We start from the raw sequence: 20,516 nt of genomic DNA on the forward strand, positions 1-20,516 counted from the left end.
AACGGGGCTGAGATTTTGGGGACCGTGAGAGGAGATCGCCCCCAAAAGGGGGGGAACCCCATTGTCCTGACTGCCCGCACCCCAACCCCAGGGCAGCGGCTGGTTTACCCCCCCAACCAACCCCCCCCGGCAAGCCTCGGGCCCTGAGCAGGAGGGGATGGGATGGGGACAGGGACGGGGTCCCCCAGTCCCGGGCAGGGATGGGGAGTGGGATGGGAAATGGGATGGGGAGGGGGGACAGGGAACGGAATGGAGAGGGGGGAAAGGAATGGGATGGGGAGTGGGTCGGGGAATGGGACAGGGAGGAGGGGCAAGAAATGGGATGGGGAATGGGGATGGGGAATGGAACGGGGAGGGGCGACAAGGAATGGGATGGGGAAAGGGATGGGGAATGGAACGGGGAGGGGCAACAAGGAATGGGATGGGGAATGGGATGGGGAGCGGGATGGAGAGGGGGGACAGGGAATGGGATGGGGAGAGGGGAAAAGGAATGAGTTGGGGAGTGGAATGGGGAGTGGGGATGGGGAATGGGATGGGGAAGGGGAAAAAGGAATAGGATAGGGAGTGGGATGGGGAATGGGATGGGGAGTGGGATGGGGAGCGGGACAGGGAGTGGGATGGGGTGAGGGTACTGCACGGTGACGCTGCTTGGGGACAATTTCTCTGGCGCATGGAGCAGTGGGCAGCAGCAGCCCCCCCCGCCCCCCCCAGCGCACATGGCAGGGGGGGGCTTGTGGGAACCCCCACCCCACAGCCCAGGGGTCAGCCCCAGCCCCCGCTGTGGGGGTGACACCCCGGGACGTGGTGGGCGCTCCCCGGGGAAGAGCAGCTCCGGGGCTCAGCCGCCTCGGGGTGGGGGGTGCCCACTGCAGGGACTCCCCCCACCCGGGTGAGCAGGGGTCCCCGAAAAGCCCAAATGCTCCTGGGCAGCCTGTGTCAGAGTGGGGACAAGGGACCCCCCCCACCCCCGAGGGACGGGGACACCAGTGGGTGCAGAGGGGACAGTAGGACAGAGATGGGGCTCTGTCATGGGGGGGGCGACACGACACGGGTGCTGCCCCCCCCGCTCCGGACACCGGGATCCCCCAGCTCAGGGTCCTGCGGTGCCGGGGGGGGGTGTATTTAGGGTGCAGCGGGGGGTCGCGGGTGCCCGTCCCCGCCCCCGCAGGGCTGTACCGCAATACCCGGGGGACCACCCGCGCCCCCCCACCCTGCACCCCGCGGGGGGAGCGGGTGGGCAGTGCCTCGGGGGGACGGGGGCGGGGGGGCTGCAGGCCGGGAGGGAGGGGGTGACAGGCAGGGACCCGGGGGGGGAGGTGACACACGGACGGGCAGGGACCCCCCCGGGGCAGCGGCGTGCCCGGCGCCGGGCGGAAGCGATGGGCTCCGGCACAGCCTCAGGCGGCGCGGCGCGCTGCCTGGGCGTCTGACCAATCAGAAGCGGGGACGCGGGCACGAAGCCCGCCCCTCTCCGGCGCTCTGGCCAATGGGAGCGCGCGGGTGGGCGGGGCGAGGCGCCTGCGCTGAGTGCGTGCGGGCGGGCGGGCGGCGGGAGGCGATGGCGCTGCGGAGGGCGCTGAGCGCGGCGGGACGCAGGTGGGGGCACCTTGGGGTGGGGGTTCCCCGGGGTGGGGGCACCCTGGGGTCGGGTAGGGGGGGCTGTGGGGAGGGGGGTGCACGGGAGGGGGTGCGCCTGGGGCTGGAGGTACCCCGGTGTAGGGGTGGTGCGTGGGGAAGGGGAGCACGTGGGGAGGGGGTGAACCTGGGGAGGGGCTCTATGGGGAGGGGGAGCACCTGGGGAGGGGGTCCGTGGGGAGGGGGTGAACCTGGGGAGGGGGAGCACCTGGGGAGGGGGTGTATGGGAAGAGGGTGCACCTCGGGAGGGGGTTCGTGGGGAGGGGGAGCACCTAGAGGTGGAGGCGCACAGAGGGGGGGGGGGGGGGTGCATGGGGAGGGGGGTCACCTGGAGGTGGGGGTGCACAGAGGGGGGGGTCCATCCTCATGGTGGGGCGCACAGGGACAGGGGGGTGCGCCCTGGTGCCTTTGGGGAGGGGTGTACGGGGTGGGGGTGCACCCCAAAGCAGAGGGGTGTGTATGGCGGAGGTGTGCACCTTCAGGATGGGGGGGGGCTTCGGGGGGAGAGGGGTGCACCCCTGCGCCCTGCCTGCCTGTGGGTCTGCCAGGGTGCACGGGGGGGGGCTGCAGAAGGAGGGGGTGCACCCGAGCATCTTGGGGGGCATAGGCAGGGGTCTGCACCCCAGAGCCCAGCGGGAGCCCCCTTGGGTCTATGGGGTGCATGGGGAGGGGTCCCAGGGGGTGAATGGTGGGGGGTTGTGCATCCCTGTACCCTCTCTGCCCCATCTGGGGGGCGTGGATAGGGCCCCCCCCCACCCCTGCACCCCCTCTCCGGGCTGCCTGCCCCATCGCAGGTGGGCGCAGCGCCTGTGCTCCGCGGCCTGGGGGGACACCGTCTTCGCCCTCTCCTCGGGCCACGGGCGCTGCGGGGTGGCCGTCATCCGCACCAGCGGACCGGGCAGCCGCGGGGCCCTGCAGAGCCTCACCGGGCGCCCCGACCTGCCCCCGCCCCGCGTCCTGGCCCTGCGCCGCATCCGTGACCCCGCCACCGCCGAGCCCCTGGACCGCGGCCTCGTCGTCTGGTTCCCAGGTGGGGTCGGCATCAAGGTCTCGGTGCCCGGTGGGGGGGTCTCGGTGCCCGGTGAGGGGTCTCGGTGCCTGGCACAGTCCCTCTTGGCTTCCCCGGCACCGGCTGAGCGCGGATGCCAGTGGGGACGGTCCCGCTTCAACGCTGTCCCCTTTGCGCTGATCCTATATAGCTGCAGCACAGCTGCTCATGGGGGGTCTCTCCTGAGCCCCCCCAAAAGCCCCTGTGGGTTCAAAGCATGCGTGTGGCCCCGGGAGGGGCAGGGATGGGGTGCACTGGATCCAACCGGTGGTGACCCAGCGGCGGTGGGCTCAGCCGGTGCCCGTCCCACCCATTACCCCGTCCCACCCGTACCCCGTCCCTGCAGGTCCCCAGAGCTTCACCGGGGAGGACTGCGCCGAGCTGCACGTGCACGGCGGGCCGGCGGTGGTGAGCGGGGTGCTGCGGGCGCTGGGTGAGGCTCCCCTCCCACCCTTCCCCACCCTCCTTTGGGGTTCTGCCCCCCGGGGTGCTGCCGGAGGGTGCCCCCGGCTCGGGGAAGGGGGCTCACCCCGGGGCTGGCAGGGCGGTTGCCCGGATTGCGTCCCGCCGAGCCCGGGGAGTTCACGCGCCGAGCGTTCCGCCGTGGGAAGTTGGACCTGACGGCGGCCGAGGGGTTGGGGGACCTGATCCGGGCGGAGACGGAGGCGCAGCGGCGGCAGGCGCTGCGGCAGATGGAGGGCGAGCTGGGCCGGCTCTACCAGCGCTGGAGCGAGACCCTCACCCAGGTAAGGGGGTGGTGGGACGCGGGCTTGGAGCCGGCCGCCCGCGTTCCTGCGCTGGTGCGTGGTGGCTTGGGGACACGGGGCTGTCCCCACTGATGCCCCCCCCGCCGCTGCCCCCCAGGCTCTCGCCCACCTTGAAGCCTACATTGATTTCAGCGAGGATGACAATGTGGAGGAAGAGGTCTTGTCCCAAGGTGAGGGCTGGTGGGGTAATGGGGGGGCACTGGGACATCCCATCCCTGCTGTCCCGTCCCCCCCCCCGGCCACATCCCCCCGCTCTCCCCCCGCAGTGGATGCCACCGTGCGGGCGCTGGAGCAGGAGATCGGTGCCCACCTACGGGACGGGCGCCGCGGGGAGCTGCTCCGCGGGGGGGTCCGCGCCGTCATCGCCGGCCCCCCCAACGTGGGCAAGAGCAGCCTGCTCAACCTGCTGTGTGAGTGGGGCGCTGGGGGGGGACGGACTCCCCCTCCCTGGGGACGGCAGCCACCGTCCCCAATGCCACAAGGGCAGGGGGGTCCTCAGCATTGTCCCCTGTGTCATGTCATGTGTCGTTCCCCCCCCAGGCCAGCGTCCGGCAGCCATCGTGTCACCGGTGGCGGGGACGACGCGGGACGTGGTGGAGGTGGCGCTGGATGTGGGGGGTTACCCCCTGGTGCTGAGCGACACGGCCGGGCTCCGCGATGCCACCGACCCCGTCGAGCAGGAGGGGGTCAGCCGCGCGCGGGACCGGTGAGGCTGGGGGGGGTTGGGGGGGTGAACTGGGGTCCCCCCCCCACCATAGGGGCTGGCTGGGAGGTGGCAGGATGGGGCCCCTTGCCCTACCCTGCCACCCCCCCCTTGCCCCCCCGCAGGCTGCGGCAAGCGGACCTGGTGCTGGCCGTGCTGGACGCCGCGGCGGTGCCCGCCGAGCCGGCCGGGCTGGGGGCTGCCCTGGGGTCCCTGCTGCCCCCCGCCGCCCCCACCCCCTGCATCCTGGTGCTCAACAAGGCCGACCTGCTGCGGGGCGGCGGGGGGGCGGCCCTGCGTGACGCCTGCGCCCGGGGGGACCCCCTGCCCCCCGCCACCCTCCTCTCCTGCAAGACGGGCGAGGGGCTCGACCACCTCCTGGCGCTGCTGGCGCGGCAGCTGGCGCGGCTGTGGGTACCGGCGGCGCTGCGGGGGTGGGGGGGGGACACCGACCACCCCGTCCCGGCGCAGGGTCGGGGGGTACTCCAGGTTGGTTTTCCCCCCTCCTCCTAGGTGCGGAGACCCCCTGGCCGGCTCCCCAAGCCTGACGCAGAGCCGGCACAGCCTCCACCTCGGCGACTGCGCGGCGGCGCTGGCACGCTACGGCCGGGACCGCCGGCGGGACCTGGGGCTGGCGGCCGAGCAGCTGCGGTTGGCGCGGCGGCACTTGGGCCGCATCACCGGCCACGTGGGCGCCGAGGAGGTCCTCGACATCATCTTCAGGGACTTCTGCGTTGGCAAGTGAGGGGCACGGCGTTGGGGGGAGGGGGGGGCATCCCCCGGCTGCGATGCCACCGGCGTTGAGGACTTTGGGGCAGGGGAGCTCGTGGCTCCATGCCGGTATTAAACCGCGGTGCCTTCGGCAGCTCTGGCGTCCTCTCTGGTCCCCGCTGCTGCGGGGCTCGGCGTCCCCGTGCCGGGCTGCGGTGTTTTCCTGGCCGGGGGGGAGCACGTCCTGAGCCCCAGACATGGAAAAAAACCACTGGGAGAGGTCCCGTTTCCTGGCCGGGAGGACAAACAAGGAGCCGGAGCTCCTGGAAGGGAAAAACCACCCCGGGCTTCCCCCCCTTGGAGCGTCCCCCTCCATGCGGTGGCACGGGGGCTGTGGGGTTCGGCACCCCGGGGGGTCTGTCCCGGTGCCCTGAGCGCAGACCCCAGCCCCACGGACACGGCGTGGGGGTCTTGGGGACCCCCCCCGGGGCGCAACCCCGGCGCCAGCAGCCATGGGATCCCCCCAGCTCCGGTACCCACCTGGCAGCTTTGGGGTCTGCAACCCCAAAGATGGGTGCTCCCCCTCCCCCCAGCTCTCCCGCCCCCCCGGCCGGGGCTCCCATGCTCCGGAAGCACCCGGTGCTCCGGGATTATTTATAGTGGAGCTTCAGGAAATCTTCTGGCAGCGAGCAGGTCCCCCCACTTCCCCAGCCGGGCTGTGCGGGGGCAGGGGGGACGGTGGGGGAGCCCCCTCCGTCACCCCCATCCCACCCCGGCACCGTCTGCTTCCAGGGGCTGTGTGGGGACGGGGGGGGGACACACGGTGGTGTCCCCGTCCTCGAGCAGCGGTGGGTGGCGGGAGCGTGTGGCTGCCTGTATCCCAGGAGGGATGCGGCTCGGGGGACCCCAATAGGACTTGGGGGACCCGAACGGGACCTGTGGGTGCTGGCTGGGGGTGGAGACGGGGATGGGGACGCGTTGGGGACACTACGTGCCGCCAATGAGGGGATGGCGTGCGGGCAGCCCGGCGGGCAGGAAAGGCTCTTTCAACAGGAAGGAGTGGGAAGCGTGGCCATAAATCAGTGAGTGGCAGCCGGCGATTAATCACGGTGCTCAGTGCGTCCTGCGCTCACCGCTGCGCCCCGCGCCGCGCCGTGGCGTGCCGAGAGGGCTCGGTGGCAGGATGGGGCTGCCAAGGGCTTCCCGCTCGCTCGGCCTTGCTCGTTTCCCAACCCTGAAGGGGCACCTGAAGCCGGGACGGGATGTTCCCGCTCCCCGTCCTGGCCGTGGCCTCTGCAAACCTCCCCCCCCGTAGGCACCCAGACACACGTGCGGCGAGCTGTGTCGGTGCTCAGCGCCGGCTGTATTTACAGCTGCCAACCGCCCCGTCTCCAAGCGTACGGGTACATGTGGAGGGGGGGCAAGCATGCGGGAGGGGACGAGAGTGGGGGCTCGGGGAAGGGGACGGGAGAAGGTAGCGATGGCTCCCGCCATGCTGGTGACCCGACCCCCCCCTCCCGGAGCAGAGGGAGGACGGCGGTGGTGCCGACCGCTCATTCCCGGTCGGGGTTTGCCGTCCGTGCCGCGGGAAGCACCTCCTGGGCTTGTCCTCGAGCCCCTTGCCGCTCTTCCATGCGCCGCTCGGCCGTTAACCGCTGCAGAGAGGGCAGGATCAGGCCCCCGGTACCACTCGCCCCCACACCGGTGTGTCGTGTCCCCCCCCCAACTCACCTGGGGTTCTTCAGGGTGGACGTGTACTGCTCGATGATCTTCTGCACCGACCGCTGGATCTCCTCCATGTTGATTTTGCCTGGTGGGATGGAGCAGCGGGGCTTGAGCCGGGCTGGGCGCTGGTGGGGGGGGGGACGGGACGGTCCCCCAGCGACACCCCCCCCGGGTACCCCCAGGACTCACCCATGTTCCCAAAGATGCCCTGGTTCCTCAGAGCATCCGTGTAGGAGCCGGTGCTGGTGAAGGGTCCCATGCGCCCGCCGCCCCCCGGCACCCGCGAGCCCGTGATGTCGAAGAAGGTGTCCATCTGCGGAGGAGAGCGGGTGGTGGTGGTCGGTACCGGCACCTCCGGGCGAAGGGGGCCTGGGGGGGCTGCGGTGGCTGGCCCCTGCCCGGGATGCCGCGCGGAAGAAAACCCATCGCGAAGGTGCGTTTGCAGCAGCGCAAGCGCCCAAGAAAGATGCTCGTGCAAAATAAAGCCGTGGGTGCTCAGCCTCGCCTGCTCCCGCCGCCGCCGCCGCTGCGGAGGGTTCTCGGGGTTGTCCCTCCCCGCGCCCCGGGGGGCGGCAGCTCCCTCACCTTGGAGCCCATGCAGATGTTGAGCTGCTCCTTGAAGTACCCAGCCTGCGTGGCGGCTCTGCTCTTCTCCGCCAGCTCCTTGCCGAGCTGCTCCTTCTCCGCCAGCAGCTTCTTCTTCTCCTCCTGCCCGCCCTTGACCTGTTTCTCGGCGTCCTGCAGCCGCTTCTCCAACTCCTGCTTCTCCCTGGAGCAGTTGAGGTGACACTGGTGCAGGTTCATGTCGCAGACGCTTTTCCCCACGTACCTGGTCTCCCGCTCCTGCTGCCAGAGGAAGAGCCCCTCCATCCGCTGCGTCAACCAACTGAGCTGCTCTTGGACGGCGCTGCAGCCGTAAGGGCTGAGCATCTCCTTGATGCGCTGGAAGGAGTAGCTCATGTCGGACCTCAAGGAGCCGCACTCGTGCTTCAGCAGCTCCAGGTTGGTTTTGGTGGTCTCGCAGACGGCGCGGGTGGTGAGCAGGTTCTGCTGGCAGCTCTCCTGCTCCTGGCTGGCTTTGGCCAGCGTGGCACCCGCTTTGCGGCAGTTTTCCTCCAGTTCCTTCTTGGCCAGGGCTGTCTGGTCCAGTTGGCTCCGGAGCAGCGCCTTCTCGGCTATGTGGGGGGGAGGGGGGGCAAAGGGTTGGGGTTGTGTGGTCATCCTCCCCCCAACTTCCACCCCACATCTTGGGGTGACACCCCTGGCTGGCCCAGGGACGGGGCAGACCCCCCTGTACAGGCTGTGGCAGGTCCCCGAGGGGGGCCGGGGGTCCCCAAGGGGGTGGGAGGGGGGTGCCCGGGGGTGGGGGGGCTGTCCCTTACCGCTGCAGCTGGCATTGAGGAGGCTGATGGTCATGTGGCACTCGTCCAGCTTGGTCTTCTGGTAGAAGATGATCTTCATCACCTCCTGCAGCTGAGGTGGGGGGAGGAAGAGGAAGGGGGGTGTGTGTCAGAATGTCCCTCAAGGACGGCCCCCGCCCCCCGGCATCACCTCGTTTCTCGTTCCCCCCCCCCCCCCCCCTCCCGGGTGGTGGTGAGAGTGCCGGGGGCTGGGGAGGATGAGGAAGGGGGCGGTGAAGATTGGAACCCCCTCGGCCAGCGGTTGCCTCGGGGATGTCAGGGCTGAGAGCCCCCCCCGGGGGCTGGGGGGCACGTCGGCATCGCCAGCAGGCTCTGCCCCCTCCCCACCCCCCCAGCACCCTCTCATCCATCCTTGCTGAAGCTCGTGGGGCAGAAGCGCGGTCCCGGCAGCACCCATGGGTGGGTGACTGAAGGCACGGGGGGGTGGGGGGGGCTCACCTTGGGGATGGGGTTGGAAGCCTGGGTGCTATTGCACTTATCCAGGTCCCGCTGCACCTTCTGGGCGAGGGCCTGCAGCGCTTGCTTCTCCTTGAGGGTGGCGTTGAGGGTGCGCGTCAGGTTGAGGTTCCTCCCGCTGAGGGTGATGATCTTGTTGTAGCGGTCCTGCAGCTGCGCCTCCAGCAGCCGGAGGTGCGTGTCGGTGCCCGCCTGCGCGTTGCCGTACACCATGAACAGCACCAGCCCCAGGATGATGAGGAATTGGATGAGGGAGGTGAAGAGGAAGATGTACTTCACGTAGAACCCGCAGTCCCGCTTGGGCATCGCCTCCTTGGCCTCCAGACCAAACTTGGCCATGGTGTAGCTGCTCTTCTCCATCCCGCCGATGCTCTGCGCACACCACCCCACGGCAGCCCCTTTCAAGGGGGGCCGCACCGGGGCGGAGCTCGCTCCCGCCGCCGTGTTTATATTGCTCTATTTAATATTTCCTTCTGCTGGGCTCCTTCCTGCCTCTCCGGATGCTTCGGACCCGCCGGGTTATCACGACGCAGCTTCTGTTTTGTGGGAGGACTATTGTTCCTGGTTGCTAACGGACAGGGGCGAAGCCTGGGACCCCGCTCCCCCTCCCTGTGCCGGGGGCCGGCGCTCCCCCGGGACCGACTCTCACCCCAAAATAGCTCCCGGCACGGCGGGCACCGGGGAATGAGTCCCGGGAGCAGGCAGGGTGGGATGCGGCCGCCGGTGGGGTGATGGAGGAGCATCCCACCACCTGCCCCGGGTACCCTGGGCCGGTCCTGGAGCCGCGTCCTCGTGGTGTGACGGTGGCACGCGAGTCACCGCCGGTCCCCGCTGCTCCGCCAGGTCAGTGGCACACAGGGACTGATGCTCCACGTCTGCTCTCCTGCGCCTCGCGGGCAGCGGGGAAGGATGCGGCCGGGTCCTGGCTTGCAGGTAGGGCGGCGGTGGGTTGGGGTGGGCGATGTGGGGCCATGGGGTGAAGCCAACGGTGGGAACCTGCGGCTGCAGCACCCGTGGGTGCCGTCACCCCGCAGAGCCACCACCATCCTGCCGCGGGGCCTGGGGAGCCGCTCCTGGTCTCTGTCCTCCACTGGGGACATCTCTGCTGGGCAGAGAGCAGCCATGGAGGGGTGCGAGGGGCAAATCCAGACCTCTCCGTGCCTAACTGTGGGGTCCCCGGGCTGCCGAGGACACCTCAGCCGAGCACGTGGACCACGGGTGGCCCCGGCCCTGTGCGAGGACAATGTGCCGTCATCGCTGCCACGGCGGCTCAGGGGGGAAAGAGCTGTGGGTTTGCAGCCACGTCCCCGTCCAGGTCTGGGGGGCCCCGGGCTCCGCACCAGGCTGAGGGGGGAGCCTGGGGGAGGGGGGGGGCAAGGGTTGGCTTGGGGACAGGTTGGGGACATGGAGGGGGCTCCTCAGTGCAGGGAAAAGGGGTGGCATCGGGTGCGGGCAGCACCGTGGCAGGGACCGGAGGGAGGGGGGATGCCGTCCGTCCGACCCGCACCGCCGGTGACCACAGACGGGGTGTCTGGGGTGCAGGACCGCCCCCCCCCCCCACTGTGTCTGAGCTGAACCGGCCCCTGTTCGGCTCCCAGTCACCATCATCACCGTGTCCCCACCATCATCACCACATCCACACCCCCCACCGGAGCCCAGGGCTGCCGTAGGGGGGTCTGGCTGTGCCTGGCACCCCCCAGCTCTGCAGGATGCCCAGCCCGGGATGGAGGATGGGGGGGTGGGGGTGGGGAAGCCCGAGGTGTGGGGCCAAACCGGGCGCTGACCCCGAGCCGCTCGCTGTTTCCTGCCTTCTGGCTGCGCCGCGGTCCCTGGGGACCGGGAAGTGTCTGCGATGGTGGGGATGGTGTCGGTCCTGAATCCATTCTCAGCTACTGCCGTTTCCTTCCTGAGCTGCAAATAACGGTGAGTCACCCCCCGGACCCCCCCCCGGCCCCACCGCAGGGGCGCTGCTGGACCCCTGACTCCCGGACCCTGCCGTGCCGGTGGCGTGCTCCCTCCGGCAGCCCACCCCGAGGGCCCCTCGCAGCCTCCTGGGGTCACCAGGGATCCCAGTGGGGTGTCTGACACCCCCACACCCCCCCCAGTGCTGCCAACCCCACCTCTACCCCATTTTCTAATTAGCCCCCCCACTATAATCAATCCCGTGCTGAGCTCCCGCGCCGCGTTGAGGTCGGACCACGGGAACGGCTGTGCCCGGTCCCGTGTCCCCCCCCCCAGTCCCAAACCGCTGCGGGGCTGGGGTCTCCGCTCTGGGACCACCGGCTTTGGGGTGCGGGAATGGGGCTGGTGCCCCCCCCAACCATGGGCTGTGCAGCCCGGGGAGCCCCGACACGACCGGGGGTGGCCTCGCCGAGGCACTTTCACCTGGAAAGCCGCCTGCCAGCGCCTTCCCCGGCCTCCCCCCGAGCCGGGGGGCAGCGGGGGGCGCGGGGGGTGATCCCCCCTGGGAGGGCAGGCGGGAGGAGGCCGGATGCCTGCCTGCCCTCTGCACAGGATATGGCGGTGGCGGCGGCGGCAGGAAAATCTGCGACTTTCCTGGAAACCTTCTTTAAAGCGGACAGAAGATGCTGGGAAGCGACGGCAAAACAGTAGCGGCTGCTGATCCCTGTGTCGTCCCCCCCCTCCCCATCAGCCTTGGCCCTACGTCCCCTGGCCGCCCCCCCCCCTCCCCCCGGGTGGCTTTGGGGTCCCTGGCAGAGCTGTGTCCCGCTGGGCGCTGCGTTGGCCAAACCCCATTAAAGCCCTGGGGGGGGGCGGGGGGCAGGGACATGCCTGAGCAGGACCGTGGGGACAGCTGAGTTTGGGGGGGACCAGCTGGGCTTGGGGGTAGATGGCTGAGTTTGAGGGGGGGCGGCTGGGTTTGAGGGGGGGCAGCTGGGTTTAGGAGGGGACGGCTGGGTTTGGGGGGATGGCTGAGCTTAGGAGGGGACGACTGGGTTCGGGGGGGGGACGGCTGGGTTTGGGGGGGACAGCTGGGTTTGGGGGTGCAGCTGGGTTTGAGGGGGATGGCTGAGCTTGGAGGAGGATTTCTGGGTTTGGGGGGGGCGGCTGGGTTTGGGGGGGACTGCTGGGTTTGGGGGGGATGGCTGCGTTTAGGAGGGGACAGCTGGGTTTGGGGGGACAGCTGAGCTTAGGAGGGGATGGCTGGGTTTGGGGAGGGATGGTTGGGTTCAGGGGGACAGCTAGGTTTGGGGGGGTGACAGGGTTCAGGGGAGGATGGCTGAGCTTAGGAGGGGACAGCTGGGTTTTGGGGGGTGGCAGGGTTCAAGGGGGGACGGCTGGGTTTGGGGGGGTGGCTGGGTTTAGGGGGGGAAGGCTGAGCTTGAGGGGGACAGCTGGGTTTGGGGGGACGGCTGGGTTTGGGGGGGGGATGGCTGGGTTTGAGGGGGATGGCTGGGTTTAGGGGGGGACGGCTGGGTTTAGGAAGGGATGGTTGGGTTCGGGGGGGACAGCTGGGCTGGTGGCACGGGGAGATATTTCCCGTGAGCAGAGCAGCCTTTATTGCCCCGACGCCTGCCCAGTCTCCCCAGTTTGTGGAGCGCGCTGGGAGCGTGGCACCGAAGCCCGGAGCTGATTGAAGAGCAGCTCCAAACAGCCGGTGGGAAAACCGCCCCGTGGTTGAGCTAAAACTCTGCCCAAGAGCTGAACGTCCGACCCCTCTGGTCCTGCTGTCCTTCTGCGGCGGTGGCGTGGGGACACCCAACGGGATGGGGACACCCAACGGGATGGGGACACCCAACGGGATGGGGACAGGCGGCAGCATCACGACAGGCGGCAGGATCGGGACAGGCGGTGGGATCGGGACAGGCGGTGACCATCAGCATCCTTCAGCTGGAGGTGACGGCTCCGGTCGGACGTGGCCGGGGCTGAGCCGCTGCTGGTTCCCAGTGCTAAGGGGCGCTGTGGGACTGGGAATGATGGGCTCCGCGGTGATGGGGTGGGGGGGGGGCGGCCCCCAGCCCCCGGCAGGGAGGGGGGGTCGGGGGTCTGCGGGGCTTCAGCCCTTCCTGCAAAAGAGGGGAGAGCAGGGAGTGAGTCCCCCCCCATGCCCCCCGTGTCCTGCTCCCCTGGGGACACCGGTGACGATGGCACACGCTGGGGATTGTGTCCGTGAACACCCGGGCAGGTGGCACCAGCGAAGCCCCCCTCCCCAGGCTGTGTGTTCCCCCCCCTCCCCAGCCGTGCGGGCAAAGGAGCACCCACAAAAGTACCGGGATGGGGGGCACCTGCGCCCGGTGGCTCGGTCCCTCGCCCGCCGCCGCAGCGTCTCCACCTCGGCCGCGTAGTCCCTCCTGCGGGAGAGCGGAGAGGCGTGAGGAGGGTCTCCCTGTCCCCGGAATGGGGGTCCGGAGGGTCCCCATGGAGAGGGAGGGAGGGATAGGGCGGGGGGGGGGTGGAGGTGCCGGCTGTGGGGCTGAGCTGGTTTTGGAGGGTGGTGGTGGTGGATGCTCTGGGGTGACCAGCCCATGGCGGTGGGGGGGAGGGGGGACAAGGACCTTACAGGGTGGCCTCGAGTTCTCTCTGCCGGGCCTCGCACTGCTCCCCGCGTGCCCGCAGCGCTCGCCGCTGCTCCGCCGCCTCCTCCAGCCGCTGCCGCAGCCCCAGCGCCTGCTTCTCACCCCGCGCCAGCTCCTCTGCGGCGTGAAGGGGACAGCGGGGTCACCCCTGCGCCCCGAACCCGAGCCCAGCCCGCCGGGCATCGCCCCCAAAGGGCGTATGGGTGGTGGTGGGGGGTCCCCTGGATGGGCTCTTCACGTGGGGGTGGCAGGAGAGCCACCACAGCAGCCCCACGCCGCTGCTCCCAGGGGACGGACGGAGGGACGCGGTGTCCAGACGGCGCTCACCTTGCAGAGCCGCCTTGCCGCGGGCCAGCTCAGCCCGCTCGTGCCGCAGGGCCAGCACCTCCTCCCGCAGCGCCGTCGCGTTGGCCTCCAGCCTGGCCTGGGGAGAGGGGACACGGCGGCGTGGGGACAGCGGTGGGCAGCGTCCTCCCGTCTCTTCACCCACTGCCGGAGCACTGCACCTCCTCACCACCTCCCCGTGTCCTCCCCGTGCGCCCAAGCTCTGCTGCCGGTGGCCTTAGGTCCCCCCACTGCATTTTTTGAAGGGGTAGGGACATGAATTTGGGGAAAATCCCTCTTTCCTGGAGGGATGGCTCACCCTGGGGAGGATGCTGGTGCACCAGGGATGTCACGGGACGCCCAAGCCACCCCAGCACCCCATGGGTGGCATCCTCAGCGCCTGGGAGGGGACGGAGCTCCTGCCAGCTGGGACCCCAAGAGGCTGCACAGCCCAGCCCTGCTCCCGGCGCCGGCCCCGGGAAGCCGGAGCACTTTTCCAGCCTCTCCGGGCCATTGTTCGGCCGGATGAGCCCGGAGGGGCGGTGGGATCTGGCTCTTCCTCCGGGCTGCGGCCGCAGCGCCGGGGCCAGGCCCTTTCCCAGCCGGGGCCACAGCTAAAAATACCGGGCAGGAGAGAAATGGCAGCTCCGCACCGGCTCCGACCTCCGCTGCTGCTTTGGGATGGGGTAATTATATGTGTGCGGAGCAGCTCGGTCACGGCTAAGAATAGCCGTCCCCATCTGGGTACGGGCAGCCGGGCAGGGGTACGGCAGGACCGGGGCTGTGCCGAGGGACCGGGAGCAGCCGGGGGTCCCCCCTTGGTGCAGGAAGGTGGCCATGCCCCCCGGGGGGCCACCGGTCCCCCCCCATCTCGGGGCTGCCTCTCCCTTTTCCCAGCTCATTTTTTCCAACCATCTTTTGCTCTTCAGGCATCGCCCATCCGCACCATCCTTCCCACCAGCGCTGGGGCTTTCCAGGAGCCTGCTGGAAACCCCCCCCCCCGGGGCTGGAGCATCACCCTCCTCTTGGCTACCGAGCCCCCTCCCCAAACCCCCCTTTGCCGCCCCAGCGTGGCTCGCCCTGTGCACGCAGCCGGGTGGCCGAGGACCCCCCGTCCCCACCAGCACCTACCGCCCGCTCCCGGCAGGACGCCAGGCTGGCATTGAGCTTCTTGCCGTCACCGCGGGCCCGGGCGAGCTCCCGCCGCAGAGCATCCTCCGCCTGCTCGCCCGCCGCCGCCGCGCGCTGCAGCCGGGCTCGCTCCCGCTCCAGCTCGGCCACGCGGTTCCCCAACTCCCGGCTCTCGTTGGCCGCCCGTTCCCGACAGCCCCGCAGCTTCCCCACCGCCTCCGAGCGCCACACCATCACCGCCACCGCCACCGTCACCGCCGCCACCAGCACCAGCAGCACCGCGCACAGTCCCAGCACCTTCAGGGTGGCCTTGGGCACCGCGGGGTCCATGCCGGAGGGGGGCACGGGGCCGCTCGCCTGCTCCGGCAGCGGCTGCCCGGGATGTGCCGGTGTCCCCAGGGCAGGTCGCTCCCTGGGTTGCCGTAATTGCCGCGTGTGGGTTTTTTTCTCGCCAAACGCCACTTCGGGCTGCGGTTTCTCGCAGGTCACAGCCCAGAATAGACTTTGGTTGTGCCGGAGGTGGGAGGATGCTCTGCCCCCGCGCCCCGCCATGGGTCACGGCTGCAGGGACACGCGGGGGGCGCTGCTGGGGGTCCGGCGGGTGTCGGGGACGCTGAGGCTGGTGTCTGCCCATGGGGTTTCTGCAGCACCCCCTTACCCCACCGTGCCGCAGGGTTGGGGGTCTGGGTCTCCGAGAACTGCTGGAGCAAGAGAAGGCTGGATTTTTCACAAGATTTTATTCGAAATCGGTTAAAAACCAGCTGATGGCGTGGTGCCTGGGGACACCTTGACCCAGGGCAGCTATGCCACGGCTCTGTCCCCTCCAGCCCGCGCCCCCATCCCCTCCCTGGCCCTGGGCACAGCCAGGGCTTGGCGGCTGGAGGGAAACCGTCTCCCTGGGATGTCCCCAGGGCGGCCGGGGTGAGCGTGGCGGGCAGAGCGTGCAGGGGGGCAGAGGACAGCAGGGGCAGTCCCGGGGCAGCAGGGGCAAGCAGGAGGCAGGGCTGAGCGGGCAGCGGGTCACCGCCCCCGCTGTCACCCCCAGACCCTACTGGGCTGAATGGGGACCGTGTTCCCGCTGCTTTGGGCTCAGAGGAGGAGGTCCATGGGGAGGAGGATTGCCAGGAGGCTGAGGGACGCGGCTGGGAGCCCGTTCCCACCCGAGCGCTGGCTCCTCATGTGCTGGAGCTGCTTCTCCAGGAGCTGGTTCTGCAGCTGGAGCTTGTCCCTGCAGAGGGGACAGGGAGAGTCGGTGGCAGAGCGCGGGGCTGGGGGCGGCGAGGGGAAGCGTGGGGGGGTCTCACCTGCTGCTCTGCAGGTCCCTCAGCTGCTCCTGCTGCTGGGCCACCTCCGCACTCAGCGCCCTCTTCTCCTCTGCAGGGAGGCGATGGCAGGAGGGCACCGGGGTGGCCCAGGGGATGGGCAACAGTGTCGTCATGGGGACAGGGATGAGGATGACACAGGGGACAGGGATGAGGGTGGCCCAGGGGATGAAGGTGGCCCAGGGCCACCACAGGGATGAGGGTGGCCCAGGGGACAGGGATGAGGATGACACAGGGGACCGGGATGAGTGTGTCTCAGGGGATGGGGATGAAGGTGACCCAGGGGCCGGGGTTCAGGGTAGCCCAGGGGCCATTGCTTGTGCCCACAGCCCCCCCCCCCCCCCCCGTGCCCCCCCCCGCCCAGGACTCACCCTGCAGCCGGGTTATGTTGGCGAGCGCCCGCTCCAGCTCCGAGGCTTTCCCCTCCAGCGCACCCTGAGCACGGGCAGAGGGAAGGGGCTGGAGGCTCCCACTCGCACCAGTCAAACCAGTTCAGGGCTGGGGGGGCTGCAGCTTTCCCAGCGGGGTCCCGGCCCCCCCGCCCCCCCCCCCCAGCAGCACCCCAGTACCTACCAGCCGCTCCTTGCAGCCGTCCCACTGCCTGCGGGTTTCGGCGAGGGACCGGTTGGTGATGGCCAGCACTTCCTCCAGCTGCGCCAGCTCTGCCGAGCTGTTCCCCACCGCCATGGCGGAGCCCGCGGCCGTTTGGCAGAGCACGGCGAGGAGGGCTGCCACCAGCACCGCAACGGCCACCCCGAGAGCCACGGCCACGTACGTCGCCCAGGCTCTCTTGGCTGGGTGCAGCCGGTGCGGGCGGCAGCCCTTCATCCTGCCCGTGCTGCCCTGGCTGGCTACAAACCCACCGGGCCGGGAGGAAGCTCACCCTTTGCCCCAAAATCGAGCGGTTTCGGTTCTTAGAGAGTGAGACTTTCCGGGAAATCATGTGGTTTGCGAGCGCGCAGCACCCGGGGAAGCGGAATGACCCCCGGGCTGCCGGATCTCTGGCGGGGCTGGCGCTGTGCCCCTGTCCGCACCGGGGCTGGTACAGGCAGGACTCGGGCAGATGCTGTGGGGGAGTGGGGGACACCCCCCCAGTGCAGGGGGTGATCCCGGCCCCCTGTCCCAGTAAGTAGTGGGGCAGAGCTGGGGGGGCTGCGGGCGCGTGTGCAGCCCCACGGAGCTGCCAGCGGGGCCGGTGCCCACGGTGGGGAGGGACAACGGGGCAGAGCATCCCCCAGGGCAAAGGGTAATGGGGTGGGATGGACCGGGGGGGGGGACGGAAATGGGTATGTGGTACCCAGAGCGTGGGGTGCCTGGGGTACGGAGAATTCGGGGACGGGGTACTGGGCTGGTTTTGGCTGGGGGAGAGTTAATTTTCTCCTTAGGAGCTGGCGCGGGGCTGTGTTTCGGATCTGTGCTGATAACACGGAGGTGGTTTGGTTACAGCTGAGCTGTCCCCGCGCAGCGTCAAGGCCTTTTCTGCTCCTCACCCCCCCCCCTCCGCCAGCGAGGGCTGGGGGGGCACCAGGGGCTGGGAGGGGACACAGCCGGGACAGCCAACCCGCACCGACCGGAGGGATGGTCCATACCGAGACACATCGTGCTCGGGACATAAAGCCGGGGGAAGAAGGGAAGGGGGGACTTTCGGAGTGGATTTCCCAAGTCACCGTTACGTGTGATGGGGTCCATCTTCCCCGGGGGGGGGGTGGGGGGGGGGTGGGCAGGAGACCCTCCTGCCCATGGGGAGCAGCGGATTGATTCCTTGTTTTGCTTTGCTGGCGTGTGCGGCTTTTGCTTTACTTATCCGCCTCTATCTCAACCTGTGAATTGACAGAATCACGGACTGGTTTGGGTTGGAAGGGACCTTGAAGCCCACCCAGTGCCACCCCCTGCCCCAGGCAGGGACCCCTCCCCCCAGCCCAGGTCGCTCCCAGCCCCGTCCAACCCGGCCTTGAACCCCTCCAGGGATGGGGCAGCCACAGCTCCTCGGGGCACCCTGCGCCAGGGGCTCAGCGCCCGCACAGGGAAGAAGTTCTCCCCAATATCTCATCTCAATCTCCCCTCTCTCAATCCCCCCATCTCAATCACCCGGGTATGGGGTGCCCGGGGTAGAAGGCTTTGGGGTACCCGGGGTAGGAGGGTTTGGGGTGCCCGGGGTAGAAGGATTTGGGGTACCCAGGGTAGAAAGTTTTGGGGTACCCAGGGTAGGAGGGTATGGGGTACCCGGGGTAGAAGGATATGGGGTACCTGTAGTAGAAGGGTTTGGGGTACCCGGGGTAGGAGTGTTTGAGGTACCCGGGGTAGGAGGGTTTGGGGTACCCGTAGTAGGAGGATTTGGGGTACCCGGGGTAGGAGGGTATGGGGTACCCGGGGTAGAAGGATATGGGGTACCCGGGGTAGGAGTGTTTGAGGTACCTGGGGTAGGAGGGTTTGGGGTATCCGTAGTAGAAGGATTTGGGGTACCCGGGGTAGGAGGGTATGGGGTGCCTGGGGTAGGAGGGTATGGGGTACCCAGGGTAGAAGGATTTGGGGTACCCAGGGTAGAAAGCTTTGGGGTACCCAGGGTAGGAGGGTATGGGGTAGCCGGGGTAGAAAGGTTTGGGGTACCCGGGGTAGGAGGGTTTGGGGTACCCGGGGTAGAAGGATATGGGGTACCCGTAGTAGAAGGATTTGGGGTACCCGGGGTAGGAGGATATGGGGTACCCAGGGCAGAAAGGTTTGGGGTACCCGGGGTAGGGGCTCCCTGGGGTATGGCACAGCTGGAGCGTGGGGTAACGAGGTTGGGGGGTCCATGGGGTATGGGGGTACCCAGGGTGGGGGTAACTGGGTGTGGGGTCACCAGGGTAGGTGGGAGCAGGCTGCAAACCCTTCTCCCCCCTCCAGCCCCGTTCCGCGCGGCGCCGGGGCCGCCCAGGCTCCGGCTGGGCAAAGGGGCTCTGCCGGGGCCGGGATCCGGCGCTGGCTGCTGGCAAGAGCTCGGCCCCATGACGCCTGCGTCGGTCCCGGCCGTCACGGGACGTCCCCATCCCGAACGCTCCTCGGCTGCCCTTCCAGAGGGTTTTTTTTTGGTTTTAGTGGCGGGCAAGAGCCGGGGAGGGGAGGAGGAGGAGGGTTGGAGGGTGGGGAAGGGCTGCGCGCCCTCTGCTCCCGTCCCTGGGGAGCAGCGTCGCGGTCCAGCCACCGCAGGGGCTGCTTTTCGGGGGGCCGGGAGCGGGGCCGAGCCAGCACCCGCGCTGCTTCTGTTGGGGAGAAATTTGAAACTCTCTTTTTCTTTTCTTTTTTTTTTTTTTTTTTTTCCAGGAGTTTTGCTAAAATTTTGGGTTTTTTAATGCTTTTCCCGCTGGTGTTTCTCGGCAGGGAAACATCCCCCGAGCAAAGGCGGCATCGACCGGTCCATGGTGACCCCGAAACCCCAAAGCACATGGGGGGATGGAGAGAGGCGCCTTCGCAGGTCCCCTCCCCACCGCTGTGTGGGGCTGGGGGGAGATGGGGGGCACGGGATGCGGGATATGGGTATCTGATATAGGATGTGGGCTGTAGGATGTGAGGTATAGGATGCAGGGTGCGGGATGCGGGGTATGGGGTGCGGGATACCAGATGTAGGATCTGGGAGGCTGGATGCGGGATATGGGATCTGGGATGTAGGATCTGGGATGTGGGATATGGAATATGGGATGTGGGGTATTGGATATGAGATATGGGTTGTGGGAGTCAGATTATGGGATAGGGAATATGGGATGTGGGATATGGGATGTGGGATGCAGGTTATGGGATAGGGAATATGGGATGTGGGATGCAGGTTATGGGATACGGAATATGGGATATGGAATATGGGATGCAGGATATGGGATGTGGGATGCAGGTTATGGGATACGGAATATGGGATGTGGGATATGGGATGTGGGATGCAGGCTATGGGATGTGGGATGCAGGTTATGGGATATGGAATATGGGATGTGGGATATGGGATGTGGGATGCAGGTTATGGGATATGGAATATGGGATGTGGGATGTGGGTTATGGAATATGGGATGCGGGACAGGGTGGCACTCTGCAGCTGGGGATGTCACCGCTCTGCACACCAGAGCTGATCACCGAATAAATCCGAGACCGCCGAGGTGGTGCCCGCTGGGAGCAGCCCAGGCCAGGTCGGAGCTGGGGGGGGGGGGCCGGGGCACTGGGGGGGATCCTGCAGTCACGGTGCTTCCACAGCCGGCTGTGGGCTGGTGCCACCGACCCCCGGCACAGAGCCGGGCCATGGGCCACCCAACCCCAGGGATGCTCTGGCCGCATCCCGAGACGCGGAGACGGTGGCCACCGCCTCACCTTTCCTCCCCCCCCAGCTCCAGAAATAGCTGTTCCACTTGGGGTATTTTTATTCTGCTGCTTCATGTGATATAAAAAGCAATGGCTGCGAAATTAAAAACACACAAAATATTTACCAAACTTCAAGTTTTTGAGTCAGATTTTCAGCATCTGGAGAATTAAAAGGCTCTGGCAGATTCGGTGAGCTGTCAGCATAAAGGCTTTAAATATGTTGTTATTATTATTTATGGTCTGGAGCCTGAAGAGGAACGAAGGCCAAAGGTTTCAAAAATAGCTTGAAAAATGGGAATGGATGTTTTTTCCAGAACCAGCTCGCTTTGAACAGCGAGATATTGAGATGCAACTCTTTTAAAAAAAAAAATAATAAAAATATGTATCTAAAAAGCAACTGGGAGAGGAATGTGCATCA

The 20,516-nt window shown here is 68.2% G+C and overlaps 4 protein-coding genes across 4 annotated transcripts; 1 reads left to right on the top strand and 3 right to left on the bottom strand.

The window, feature by feature from the left end:
• Positions 1–1,558: 1,558 nt before the first annotated feature.
• GTPBP3 (GTP binding protein 3, mitochondrial) lies at positions 1,559–4,968 on the top strand (the record flags this gene model as incomplete). The annotated part of the gene is given in 11 exon segments (XM_082495345.1): positions 1,559–1,612; positions 2,243–2,317; positions 2,321–2,393; positions 2,396–2,665; positions 3,030–3,116; positions 3,227–3,429; positions 3,548–3,620; positions 3,717–3,860; positions 3,991–4,156; positions 4,279–4,563; positions 4,667–4,968. Coding segments are annotated over 11 exon segments (1,662 nt in total). The 3' UTR covers positions 4,899–4,968.
• Positions 4,969–6,216: 1,248 nt separating this feature from the next.
• PLVAP (plasmalemma vesicle associated protein) lies at positions 6,217–8,945 on the bottom strand. The gene is made up of 6 exons (XM_082495468.1): positions 8,449–8,945; positions 7,972–8,062; positions 7,175–7,764; positions 6,779–6,902; positions 6,596–6,674; positions 6,217–6,519 (listed from the first exon to the last, which is right to left on the bottom strand). Exons 1-6 carry the CDS (start codon positions 8,824–8,826, stop codon positions 6,513–6,515), a joined length of 1,269 nt encoding a protein of 422 aa, XP_082351594.1. The 5' UTR covers positions 8,827–8,945; the 3' UTR covers positions 6,217–6,512.
• Positions 8,946–12,984: 4,039 nt separating this feature from the next.
• CCDC194 (coiled-coil domain containing 194) lies at positions 12,985–14,789 on the bottom strand (the record flags this gene model as incomplete). The annotated part of the gene is made up of 3 exons (XM_082495346.1): positions 12,985–13,121; positions 13,332–13,428; positions 14,460–14,789. 3 exons carry the CDS (start codon positions 14,787–14,789, stop codon positions 12,985–12,987), a joined length of 564 nt encoding a protein of 187 aa, XP_082351472.1.
• Positions 14,790–15,183: 394 nt separating this feature from the next.
• LOC309681629 (uncharacterized protein) lies at positions 15,184–16,667 on the bottom strand. Its single transcript, XM_082495534.1, has 4 exons — positions 16,355–16,667; positions 16,153–16,216; positions 15,764–15,833; positions 15,184–15,687 (listed from the first exon to the last, which is right to left on the bottom strand). Exons 1-4 carry the CDS (start codon positions 16,607–16,609, stop codon positions 15,549–15,551), a joined length of 528 nt encoding a protein of 175 aa, XP_082351660.1. The 5' UTR covers positions 16,610–16,667; the 3' UTR covers positions 15,184–15,548.
• Between the last annotated feature and the right edge of the window lie 3,849 nt (positions 16,668–20,516).

This window comes from Vanellus vanellus (genome assembly GCF_965231255.1).
Source record: "Vanellus vanellus genome assembly, chromosome: 25".
Classification (NCBI taxonomy): Eukaryota; Metazoa; Chordata; class Aves; order Charadriiformes; family Charadriidae; genus Vanellus; species Vanellus vanellus.

Coding starts and splice junctions, on each gene's coding strand:
- PLVAP (XM_082495468.1), bottom strand. CDS start 8,826: ATGGAGAAGAGCAGCTACACCATGGCCAAGTTTGGTCTGGAGGCCAAG. Junction 6,903..7,174: donor ACATCTGCATGGGCTCCAAG/GTGAGGGAGCTG, acceptor TCTCCTCCGCAG/ATGGACACCTTCTTCGACAT. Junction 6,675..6,778: donor GGGCATCTTTGGGAACATGG/GTGAGTCCTGGG, acceptor CCATCCCACCAG/GCAAAATCAACATGGAGGAG.
- LOC309681629 (XM_082495534.1), bottom strand. CDS start 16,609: ATGAAGGGCTGCCGCCCGCACCGGCTGCACCCAGCCAAGAGAGCCTGG. Junction 16,217..16,354: donor ACGGCTGCAAGGAGCGGCTG/GTAGGTACTGGG, acceptor GCCCGTGCTCAG/GGTGCGCTGGAGGGGAAAGC. Junction 15,834..16,152: donor CAACATAACCCGGCTGCAGG/GTGAGTCCTGGG, acceptor GCCTCCCTGCAG/AGGAGAAGAGGGCGCTGAGT.